Source organism: Gavia stellata, chromosome 33, assembly GCF_030936135.1.
Source record: "Gavia stellata isolate bGavSte3 chromosome 33, bGavSte3.hap2, whole genome shotgun sequence".
Classification (NCBI taxonomy): Eukaryota; Metazoa; Chordata; class Aves; order Gaviiformes; family Gaviidae; genus Gavia; species Gavia stellata.
This window is the reverse complement of record NC_082626.1, coordinates 4,758,359-4,770,567: the sequence shown is the minus strand read 5'-3', so window position 1 is coordinate 4,770,567 and position 12,209 is coordinate 4,758,359. Positions and strand designations below refer to the sequence as shown.

Genomic DNA, 12,209 nt, shown 5'->3' with positions numbered 1-12,209 from the left:
AAGGTCACAGAGAGCTCAGGGGAGGTTGGGCTGGACTCCCTGCTGTGTCCACACTCAGGACAGCCAATGCCAAACCCTCACCATTGTCCTGGCCCGCTGGTTCCTCCGTCTTGGAGTGTGCCTGTTCACCCTGCAGTCTCTTCTGGTGCTGGTAGTATTCCAGCACCTCCGGGGGCAGCTTCTCACCCGGGGCACGTGGAGGCAGCAATAAGGTGTTGTGTGAATCGTAGTCCTTCAGTGTCTGCAGGATCTGTGTGCGCAGGGAAGAGAAACCATGTATGGGATGTGTTTCTTGACCTCCATCCCATGAACAGACTCCCCAGCCAACCCATCTTCTCCCTCATTCCTTCCTCCCAACAGCACGGACTATCCAAGCCCCTCCACAGCCTGCCAGCCCAGCTGGCTAACCCTGAAATGCCACCAGGCTTTGCCCTGGGGACTGCCTCCGCCTCCCCAGCACAAGCCTGGGAACGCTGGAGCACTGTGGAGCTACGGGATTACGCATGTGGGGACCAGACCTTCCCTCTCACCTGCTCCTCAGCAAGGTACTGCTGGTCAAACTCCAGCGAGTAAAACTCGATGGGGAACTCGCATGGGTTCTTCACTACGACCGTCCCCTCCGCCCCACGGCTGTACGGCAGCACTGCTCCCAGGTCAAGCACCGCGGGGCTGAACTCCAGCTGTGGCTCCAGCCCCTGCCCCGAGACCAGCAGCTGGAGGGGCTGGGTGCGCTGGCAAATGTTAACCTTCATCTCGCTTCTGTAGGACTTCTGAAAAGAGAGAAGTGCAGAGAGCTCCTCCATGAAGTCCCAGGGTGTTCCTGGGGACCTCTGCACCAGGGTGTTCCTGCCTGCAAACACGCCCATGCAAGGGGGAAGACGAGGGGAAACATTTGAGGCAGGGCCTCAAATGCAACCCTTGCCCCAAGGTCAGGGATGTTACCAGTACCTCTAAGGGGAATGGAAAACAGATATTAACTTACAGCAGGGGCTATGGCACCTGCATGCTGGCTCTGAGGAACTGGGATGAATGCTGGTGTGAAGTGTAACTGCATATTTGGGTATCAGATGGATCTAAAATGGACTATCAGATGTTTCCACCTAGTCATGAGGGAGCGCAATGCTCATAAGAAAGGTCCTCATGGGTGGACTCAGCTCTCACAGGACTCAGGGGCTGCTTCACCTCCTTCTTCAGGGTTATGTTGCCCAGACACAGTCCTGGCACTGCTGCATCAGGCAAACATCAGCTACATGAAGGAGGCAGATGAGCTCTCACGGGCTAGAAATAAGGGTCTTCCTCTCTGCTCAAGGCTTGGCTCTGGTTAAAGCCAGAGACAAGATGGTTACAGCTCTACTACCAATTCAAACATCCCTGGGACGCTTCCTAGGGGTGGAAACACTCGTGTCCATACTGTTACACACTGCCAGTTTCCAAGTCATGGTGGCCGCATGCAAACTACCTCTGGGAACACTCCGTCCTTTATGCTGACTCCCAAACTACCTGGGAACATGCAGGCAGGCTGGGCCAGAGCCACAGGGACCGCTGGCAGCATACCACTACAGGTGACTGTCCTGCCGTGCCCAGGAAGGGGTCTGGTGGCTGTTTTGTCTGCTGGTACCAGCAGCAGGATTAGCCTAGATCGGCCCTTCCAGGGTTAGTTATCTCCTGCGAGCGTGCCAGCTGCTCTGCACCAGGGTGTTCCTGCCTGCAAACACGCCCATGCAAGGGGGAAGACGAGGGGAAACAGGCAGATTTCCCCCCATGCGCCGAGAGGAAGCTGCACTTCAGTGCCTTGATGCTCTCTGTGCCAGCTCCTCATTGGCATTTCAAAGCCCCTCTCAGAAGAGTGCGCTGCAGGGGAAACTGAGGCACAGTGGTATGGGGCTTGCAGAAAGCTCCATGTGCAGACAGACCTCCTCTCGGGCTCCCTGCGCTGGGCTAGTTACCGCACTGCCCTGCCACACCTCCTGGGGGTGACACCCGCCAATCTCACCTCTTCCACGGGTGAAAACCTGACTCGCACATTGCATCGCTCTCCCGGAGCCAGGGTTCCAGCCGAGGGCAACACCTTGAAGACACGGGGCTTGGTCTTCCACTCCTGGAACAGCTTCCGACGCACCCTCACCGGCAAATGCTTGTCCCCCTGAGCGCAAAAAAACAATTGTGTGAGGTCTCCTCGGTCTGCGAGGACAGACCCTCGGGTCCTGCAGCGCTCTGAGATACTGTCACGGTGCTGAGAGCACCCGCATCCAAACCAGCCGCAGCTACCACTGCTCTACAGCTGGAGGGAAGACATATAGGCAGGGCAGGCAGATGGGGAGGCACTGTCCTCGGAGGAGGAATGGGGGAAGATGGCAGAGAAGTGAAGCATCAGCTAGTGAACAGGTCCAGGCGAACCAGATTTGCTCGGTACTCTCTAAAGCTTCCTCACACGAGCTGTAGCCCAAGTGCTCAGGCAGCCACAGGGGCAGAAAAGGCAAGAGAGGCAATGAAAACTCAACCAAGAAGTTAGGCGCTACACGTCGTCTGCGCTTTACCTTCTTAACAGGCTCAATCACAGTGATGAACCATTTACAGGGGACCTGGAGCTGGTTGTGGAGCTGCACAGTTTCTTCCCGGCACTGCCCACACTGGACAGCGGAGAACTCCAGCCTGTCCCTGGAGAGGCAGAGGGACGGCACAGTCACGTAGGCACGGAGGCGGACATGAAACGTGGGGCCTTCTGCTACCTAGCAAAGGACAGAGCATCCAGCTGAGAGCCTGAGTGACACCTCCTGCTGTCCCCAACCTGCTGCCTGCTCCAAAAGGTGGTGCGGGCACAGGGAGGTGAGGGACCATGAGGTACCTTGATGGGCAGGAGCACGTCCACCTCTCCCAGGGGCAGGTTGGCACTTTGTGGGTCAAAGCGCACTTCAAACGTCTCAGTCTCGCAGTAGGGCAGGTGCTTCACATGGTCCAGGTCCACGCTGAAACCTTGAACAGAGGAAAATAAAACAGCTGAGACACTCAAGCGACATGAAATGTGTCACAAGCACGTTAAGGCCATACAGGTGTCCTGGCTGGCAGCTCTGTGAAGAAGAGGGCTCTTTGCCTCTCCGGAAAAGCCTGCCACTCTTTCTCCCTTGTCACCTGTCAAGGAGAAAGGCTTTTCACAGCCACAAGCCAAGGTCCGCATGGTAAAAAGGAAACATTAGCTGAGGAACACTGGTAATTCCTTATCAGGCATCCCAGGGAAGGATGCCCAGACCTCTGCAAAGGAGAACTTCCAACTACGATTCCCACGTGCTGTGGTGCTCCCTGGAAAACAACTTAAGAGGAGACACCTAACCAGCCCTCAGACACAGTGAGTCACCATTTGATGGCACTGCAGCCTTACCTCAAGGCCTGTTTCGGAAGTCTATTTTGATACACCAGAGGACCTCACAGACTGTTTTCTCAATAAAGGCTGAACAGAAGTGCTGTGACATTATGAACTCTAAACCAAAGCACTTCCAAACCACCAAGGGGCCATCTGTTTGCAACGCAAACCTACTGACTGCACAAAAACTCAGACGATGCTCACGGTAGCCAAGAGCAGAACATGCTGAGAGGTGACCACAGTGATCAGCACATCCAGCCCCTGCAATCACGTGTTAGGGGAGCCACAGGCAGGCCACGTCTCTGGGCACTGCTGGCCAGGAGAACTCAGGCTCCAAAGCACCAAGCAGGGGGTACTAAGCAGGACAAAGCTATACAAACAAGCACTCAAAAAACGTCCCCATGTCCAGTGGCTTAAGCCAATCTGTCAGAGACAGCTCCTTCAAGCCCACGTGAAGTCTCCCCAGCACTGGTTACCTGTGTCACACAGGACCCGTCCATCGGCGCAAAAGGTCACGGGGAACTGCCCGGTGTTGGTGATCTTCACAACATGCGTGTGAATGTTCCCGAGAATGATGTAGCCGAAGTCCAGGACGTACTCGGGCAGCTCAGCTCTGAAAGGAGGAGTAAGGAGAACCCTTAAACCACAGCCTGGCTACGTTTCCAAGTGGATGGAAGATGCAAATAAGATGGATATTTCTGTATTCACTGCTGTAAAAACTCAACTCTAGCCAGTGAAACCCAAGCCTGACCACCTGGTAATAAGTCTTTGGTAAGTCATGGGGAGTCTAGGTCCTAGCTTTTGTCAGCTACCAATGGGACCTTAACAAAAAATTAGGTTGCACTGCTCTGCAACCAGATCTGTCCCCAGAGGAGCACCGGTAAATGCAGTAACCAACACCTCCAAGATTCGTGGGAAGGTCCTTTGCCAGAGCAATCCCACTCAGGAAAACACCTAAACAATCTGTTTTGCAGAGCCTCTTCTTCCTGAACTGGAGCCTACGGTGCCCGTCCCTCATCATGAAGGAGCAAAAGGAAGGACCAAGTTACCTAGGTGAGCCCTGCAGTCCCACCAGCACCCAAGCCACCCGATTTAGGGCTTCTCAAGGGGTTGTCAACCTGTGCCGTTCCCTGCTCTTTTTGTTTAGTGTGAGCTGTTAGTTGGAACAAAGATGCCAGCTTTGAGTCGCCTCTTTTGGAGCTGGTCAGCAGGGATGGTGCCTGGGCTGTCTGGGCTGTCTGGGCTGTCTGGGCTGCCTGGGCTTGATGGTCTGCACTGGACCCCCTTAGCTCTAAGAACAGAACCCATCATCTGTGGGGAGCTGAGCATCCCCAAAGCTCGGGGTGGCACTATAGAGGTGAGGACACTCAGCTGCTCACAGGGAACATGTAAATCCATCAGGATCAGACCCTTTCTGAAGCCCCCAGCTATTCCCAGCTCTGCAAACACAAAGAGCTCTCAGGAGCAGGGGTGTGCCGCCGGGTGTTACCCTCGGGGTGCCAGGAGATAGGGTACGGGAGTCCCCACTAACTTGAGAAGCCTCCGACGAGCACGCTGGTCAAAGACAGTGTCCTGTGGGGAACCAGAGGCAAGAGCTTTTTGCTGCTCCAGGGCGTGTTCCTCTACCAGCAGCTGCTCCATCTGCATCTGCAGCCAAATGTCAAACTGAGGAAAGCAAAGACAGTGGCTGGTTAGCAAAGGTCCTTCCCAAGGGAGAGGCTTGTCTCTGAAAGAGGATCCCACCCTGCTTTTGTTGAAGGGGGTGATGGGGTCCTCCTGTCTCCCTGCTCAGTGTCTCTGACACCTCCCGCTCTCCTAGCCAGGACCTTATCTGGGGGGAAATGAACTCCAGCATCTTCGCCTGTCCGGTCACTGTTATAAAAGCTGATCTGGCCAGACAAACGACAGACAAGCCAGGAACCTGCCAGCGCTCCAAGTATTTGCCTGCCCCCAGCCACTGCCAAAGCAGCTTGGACAAAAGCTCTCTCCAAAAGGGAACCACGACGAAGCTGGTGCCTCTTGGAAACGAACCCTGACAGCGCGGTCCCAGGGCACAGTCAGGCTGCTGCTATGAAGCTCTGTAAACCTGGCAGGGCTTGGGGTGTGAGCCACAAACACCCCAGCCATGACCTGCATCTCCATTCACAAAGTACCATAAATTCAATCACGTCAGCATGGTCTTCAGGATCCCCCCCTGGGGTAGTCTGGAAGCTGGTGCATCTACAGGAGGGACAGCTACCAGAGCTGGGCAGCCCCCGGGGCAACGCTGAGCTGATGCCTGATCATGGCCAGATGCGGGCAGGGAGGTCCCAAGTGCCAGCAGGGCCCCAGGAAGCCTGCTGCAGGGTGCAAGGGGCCCAAGTGACACGGCGGAAGGGTGGCACATGACAAACAGGGCAGCAGCCGTTCTCACCACGGTGCCCGAGTCGTCCGTGGGTGGCTCCACGGCTGCAGCCTCCACCAGAGCAGCTGCTTCATCTCTCTGGCCGTCCTTTTTCATCTTCTCTTTCACCTCCCTGAGGATCCTCTCATACTTTTCATTTCCTGAAGGAAGAAAACATCCACAAATAGAAGGGTGAGCGCAGCACCATTCTCACTTAAGCTGGGAAGTCCCACTCCCCCGATGCTGGGCTCTCCCAGAAACAAACTCCTCGAGCAACCTATGGAAAATGGATGCTGCGACTCCCCTCTGAATCCTGATGTTCACTCCCACCCATCTTCCTCCCCACATAGGAGCATCTCATCGCCCGCAATGTGATGCAAAGCCAACCCTGCCAAAATCCCTGCCAGCCTGACAGCTTTCCCAAGCTTTTCTGTCTAGGCATCATCTTTCCAGGCCACCAACAGATACGCTGGCAAGCTCTGCAGGATGGTTCCCGGGGCAAAGCCCACGTGGGCTCGTCTGCTAGAGACTTGGGAAACAACCAGAGGGTTGAGTGTCGGTCTGACAGCCCTGAAACCTCCAGGCTTGCTGGAGATGGGTGGGAACTGCCCTATGGCCATATGACATGGGGGAAAAAGCTGAGGACCTCCCTGGGGAGCAGACAGGCAGTGCTCACCTTCGATGTTCCTGGGCAAGTCCAAGGAGATCCTGGGAAAACTCCCCTCTCCTTTCAGGGAGATTTCCTTTGGTTTTAAGTGACCCACTTGGATCTCGAAAGTCTTAAAGAAGATTCCAGGCACTCCCGGCAGGTAATAGACTTTCAACACGTGCTGCTTGCCAGGTCCAAGGTAACCCTGCAGGGTGTGGGAGAAGAGGGAGGGAATGCAAATCAAAGAGGGTTTGGTGGAGGGATGCCTCAGACGATAGACATGCTGAGAGGAGAAGGCAGGTTCTCGAAGAGAAAAAAGCATCAGACAACATCGCCTTCTAGCTCTCTTCTATCCAAAAGCTCAAGTCTCCTACACCAGGATGCAGCGTGTCCTTCAGAGGGCTCGTAGGGATGCATTCCCACAGCACAGACTGCCCTGCGCTCAGCAGGAGCACAGCTCTTCTGCTAACGGTGTTCACTCTCTGCTAGCCAGAGCCAGACCGAAGAAATAAAAGCTCTTTTACCAGCCGCTGTGGAAGATGAGTGAAGTGCCTGCGCTCTCAGCAGAGCCAGCAGCTCCTCTCACAGCACGTCAGTGGTTCCCAGGCTGGTGCCGAAGGGCCTCGCCCCTTATTAATGACCCCAACCAAACATCTCCTGCCTGTGCGGTTACACTGAGGGTGCACGAGCTATCTGGACTCACGATGACCGGCAAACATACATCTCTGGAAACGCAGGAGCAGAGACTAGGATGAGATCTAGGGAAGAAGGTGTTGCCAGGAAGGTCACCTCCTCTCCGGGCTTCCAGAAGGACTGTCTGATCCCCGGGCTGGGCTCACGCCAGCCAGGTTGAGAGCAAACACAAGCAGATGGCAACACAGCTCTGGATGACAGGACACAGCCGCAGCTTTCCTCGGCTTGCCCTCCGCACGTGGGGCTGGACCCTCGGCTCCCCACTCCCCTCCACGCTGCAGGGACGAGCTACTGAGCGGGACGGATCCTGCCACTTGGGCCCCCGAGCCCTTACTCCAGTGCACAACACAGCTGCAGTGAAAGCGAGCCCTGTCAAGCTGCCAGGGCCGACAACGCCGTTACAGCAACAACTGCGCGGGTCCGAGCAGAGCTGTGTGTTGGGAAGCTCGCAGGAAGAGGGCATCAGCGCGTCATCCCTTGTAGGAGACAGGCATGAGGGAATGTGAAAGCCATGTGGCTTCCTCTTCCCATCGCAAAAAGCGTCCAAGATAGGAACACTGCTTCAGCTCAAAGACATCCATGCAGGACTGAGAAGCTGGGATGGTGGGATGCTGCAAACTCCTCTCCTTGCTATTCCAGCCCTGCTCCTCCCTGGCCCCCTCACTGCCCCACAAAGCTGCTGCAGAGCAGCAAAGCTGGAGGAGCGAGGGACCGGCACAGGGGCTGTTACAATTTCTGGCAAAAGAGCGTCATGCCCAAGCCAGAGAGTATTGAAGTCTCACCTGCTCATTGCTGGCAGGGGGCAGGCAGGGTTTGTTACAGGCAGGGACAAGGACTAAGTCCTCTCCGATCACACAACCTGGGTATGGTGACCCTCGGGAGAGCCTGCACCGGCCAGCGCCAGCGCCAGCACAAGCAGAGAGCTCAGCAGCTGGGGTCCGGAGAGCTACCAAAGCACTCGTGCCTCCCGCCCCTGGCTGCTGAATGACAGCAGAGCCACCCGCCAGCAAAGGCCATTCAAGGCAGTCTATTAGGACCACGCTTGCCTGACCTTCTCTGCCCCCCAGCAGCAATTGCTTACAGCCCTCTCTCTCCTGGCTGCTTTTGCAGGGTTTTTCATGGCTTTTTTCCCTTTTTTCCCTATAACCCTCTCCTAGGCAGCCTGACAAAGGGCCAGGGTTAATCGCTTGCGCTACCTCCGTACTCACCGTGCTGGGCACGACCAGGGGCACGCCGGGCAGAGGGCTGTCGGCAGCGGCCGCGCTGGGGCTGAGCGCCGCGTAGGTGAATCCCACCTTGCCGCTGTTCTGCAGGGTGACCTCTGCTTTGGTGACTTTGTTAAACAGCTGAAGAGAGGACAGAGGAGCGGGAAGTTACAGACACAGGCCTGATGCTGGGAATCTCCTTCCTCTTTCATTGGCTTGAAAGGAAACGAACCCAGCGCAGCAGCAGGGACCGCAGAGGACATACGGGCACTTGACTCTCCCGGGTTAACCCGGGGAACCCACAGCCACAGGGCACCTCTTAGCCCTACACAGGAACAGATATTTACGGCAGCACGCAGAGGTGCAATGACAACCATGTAAAGAGCAGTAACAAAGAAACCAGGGGATACAAGCCCTCTGCGCTTTAAGGTGTCATCGAACAGCTAGCTGAAACAAAGACGGAGGCATTTCAGAGGAAAAGGCACCTGCATACAAGTACTTGCAAGCAAAATACCAGCAAAAAGGGAGACAGACAGTGCAACACATGCAGGGCCAACAGCTGGAAATATCTATGGGGTTTTTAAATGAAAAGAAGTAAAGTGGGGATTCTTCTGGGAAACTCTCTCCAGCTACAGTGACGGGAAGCCCAAGTTAACTTCCTCCCTGGTTTATTTTGTTGATTAATTGAGAGCACTGAAAAAGAGCATCTCCTTGCACCTCAGGCTTTAGGAGTGGATCAGTGGCTGGATGTCTTGGGGCATGTCCCTCTGGAGATCACCACCAGGATCCTGCCTGCCCCAGGAATTCCCAACTTTGGGGAGGATGGAGATGGCTGTTAAAAACCACCTTGGATGCAGGATGTATCGCTCAAAGGTTGTACTTCCAAGCCATACAGCTGACAAAGTAGCTGGGAAGGGGAGAGAGCCCTAGACCTAGGTGGGCAGCAACCCGCCAGCAATGGTTTCAAAGACCTCTGCCAAGAGAAGGGCGCGGTACCTGCAGCCCGCAGTTGATCTCCGTAACATCTAGGAGATAGTCGATGAGCGAAGCCTCCCCACTCAGCGAAATCTTGTAAGTCGGGCCGCCCTCCACCTTGCACAGCGCCGTGACGCTGGCGACGATGTTCGCGTGGCCAAAGAAGGTGAACGTAACCCGCTGCCTCTCACCCGGCTGCAGCACACCGTACAGTGGCACGATGTCAAAAATCTGGAGGGAGAGGAGGAGAGATCAAGATGTCAAGCATCCAGATGGATGCAGAAGAGCCATGGCTTGAAGCAAAGGACAGACATGACTGGAGGGGCCTGTTCCTCAAACACAGGCAAAATCATCCTAATCTCACCCTACATCCATTACACTTTCTAGTGGAGAAACCATGGGAAAAATCTCCCATACTCATTAAGTAATACAGTAATTAATACACTACATCAAAGTAATTTTGGGGGTCTCCTCACTCTCTCTCTGATTTGCATGCTGCTCTCTCTCAGGATGCTACAGCAAAATCTACTGCAAAATTTTCCTATCGACCACTTGGTTAGGAACAGCAGGATGAATAAGGCCCTCCATAGGTGCCGCACAGGTAACGTCCTTGGCCAACCCTACGACACGTCCCACATGGCCTCTCCAATGACCGGTTGCTTCAGCAGTGCTGTGCGATATGCTTGGAGGGGTGTGAGGCCACTCCGTGAGCCGCACCGAGGGCCACCAGTGGGAGTGGGGGCTACATAAGCACGTCAGATTCCCACTTACCTCCTCCACTCCCAAGGTGAGACGCTCCGCCTCCACGAACGGCGTCAACTTCTTGACCCTCACCAGGCTCTGAGTCTCCACAGCACCTTCCAGCTCCGCAGCAGAGGATGGTAGCAACTGGAAAACAAGCACATGGGCTGCAGAAAGCAGCTGCCTGGTCTGCGTGAGACCACTCTGCTGCAGGATCCACCACCTCACCAAGCCAGCAGCAGCTGAGATGGGACCTGGGCACAAATCAAGCAGGGCCATGCCCGTGCCATCAGTTGAGCGTGGGTCCAAGCCCACCCACAGATGAGACATGGGCTCCATCTGCACTTCCTACACGCAAGATTGCACGAGGAAGCTGCGTGCGCCCAGCACTGAGTCCTGGCAGAGACCTCAAGGGTATTTTGCACCGTCATGCCAGCCTGGCTTTGCTCACTCCCGCTCAAGGAACACACCAAGAACAGGAAAGTAAGGACTTAGAAAGTGCTCAGCACAACTATCCCGTTTCAGATGGTGCTTAGGTTGCATCTCATGCACTCATCGGTGCTGGAGAGCTGAGGATCTCTGCTCGGGCATTCTTCTCCAACAGCACCTTCCTGAAGAAGGCAGCTGAGATGGCTTTCTGTCTTGCAGCAGCTGAGAGCTGGTATTTAACCTCAAAGGCATCACCTCTCAAAAGGAACCTCATCCCTGGGCTTCTGACCCCTATTTATAAAAGAGGGCTTTGTGACTGCTCTTGACATTTAATACTCCCTCGCTCACTAACGCGAAGAAGTGCTTTGTGCTGTGGCCTTGACTTCAGCAGAATCTACAAGAGTATTTACAGGACATCCTTAGACCTAATCAGAGGCTACATCTCCCCAGCCGATAAAGCACTGGGGAGAGAAGAGTTTTCTCTCATTTCATTGCTCTTTCGGTTGTCTCCACATTTTCAGGCTTAGCAAAGCTTTGCCAAGCGTATATTCCCAAAGATGCTAACCCGCATCTTGCCTAGGCCTGTGGTCTCCCACCTCCCCACGGAGGTTATATGGAGCTTGCGTACAGTGACACAAGCAGAAGACGAAACTGCAATCCAGAAGCATCCTTTGAATCCAGAAGAATCCTTTGAAGTAATTTTGGATCCTACTTAGCCTGGTCCACTTGTATTTCCCTGGTTTATTTGCGCATACATGGCAACAAAGCAGGGAATAAAGATGATTTCATATGTCTAGCCAAAAACATTCAGCCACGCTATTCTTTACGTCTACAGGGCATCATTTCTCCTGATTCAGAAAAAATGTGCAGAGTTATAGCATTCAAACTGCTGATATTTGGATGGAAGCAGGTGCAAGCCCCCTCCTTGAACTTAATGTCAATGCTGGCACTTTCAGAACCTCTCGAGCTCTCTTACATCCTTTTTTTATTGCCCCAGGAGCAGCCTTCATCCCACACGATGCACAACAAGGTGCCAGCTCCCACTAGTACCAAGGTCAAGCTCCAAAGCAGCGAGGTTCACCAGGAAGGTCAGCAGATCAAAGGCGACTTTGTCTGCAAAGCCTTGTTTTATAAAAATCGTCTCTGTGGCCGTCACTGCAACACCGGCTCTTGGGGGAAGCCAGAAGCATGAAAACGGGTGGCTCCAGCTGGGGTTGAGAAGGTGCTACATGGAGATCAGTACTTGGCATGGCTTGGTACAGAAAGGAAACTGGAAGCCTTCACATCATGATGCAGATAAAAGCCTCATTTGGTGTTGTAAAAAAAACCAAACCAAACAAAAACCAAAAAAATCCCAAACCCAACGGAAGTCAGGAGAATCTGAGTGGGCTTCTCCAAGGAAGAGAAGGTGCAGAAGAAAATCTACCTTTGCTCCCAGGGAGTCATCTGCAGCTGCTGGCTCTTGGGCAGGATCCCCCGCTGCTGCCAGGACTTCGGCCGGCTCCTCCGCACCCCCGACCCTGGAGCTGCTCTCTGCAGACGCTGAGCGCTCCGACAGGGCTCCCTCCTTCTTTGCTGGTGGGGGTCTGATGAAAAATTTAGGTGCTGGAGGGCTGAACCTGGAAAAGAACATAACTTTGGTCACGGACCTGCAGTGGGAAGGAGGAGAGCCTACACCAGCGGTCCCTTGGCAGAATGTGGCCCCTGGTGTGGCACTGGTGGGGTGAGCTCAGCGATGGGTCTGACCCAGCAGCTCCGAAACCAGGATGGAGCAGG

At 54.6% G+C, this 12,209-nt stretch overlaps 1 protein-coding gene across 1 annotated transcript in view; it reads right to left on the bottom strand.

Moving 5' to 3' along the window:
• Positions 1–12,209, bottom strand: part of LOC132320050 (hydrocephalus-inducing protein homolog) — a 144,339-nt gene that overhangs the window by 39,337 nt on the left and 92,793 nt on the right. The window contains exons 23-35 of the mRNA XM_059832152.1: positions 11,860–12,052; positions 10,035–10,151; positions 9,285–9,494; positions 8,292–8,429; positions 6,418–6,595; positions 5,772–5,902; positions 4,890–5,023; positions 3,835–3,971; positions 2,846–2,973; positions 2,538–2,729; positions 1,994–2,143; positions 531–770; positions 82–250 (exon numbers count right to left, since the gene is read on the bottom strand). Of these exons, the coding sequence (XP_059688135.1) occupies positions 82–250; positions 531–770; positions 1,994–2,143; positions 2,538–2,729; positions 2,846–2,973; positions 3,835–3,971; positions 4,890–5,023; positions 5,772–5,902; positions 6,418–6,595; positions 8,292–8,429; positions 9,285–9,494; positions 10,035–10,151; positions 11,860–12,052 (2,117 nt within the window). The remainder of the gene's footprint in view (positions 1–81; positions 251–530; positions 771–1,993; positions 2,144–2,537; positions 2,730–2,845; positions 2,974–3,834; positions 3,972–4,889; positions 5,024–5,771; positions 5,903–6,417; positions 6,596–8,291; positions 8,430–9,284; positions 9,495–10,034; positions 10,152–11,859; positions 12,053–12,209) is intronic.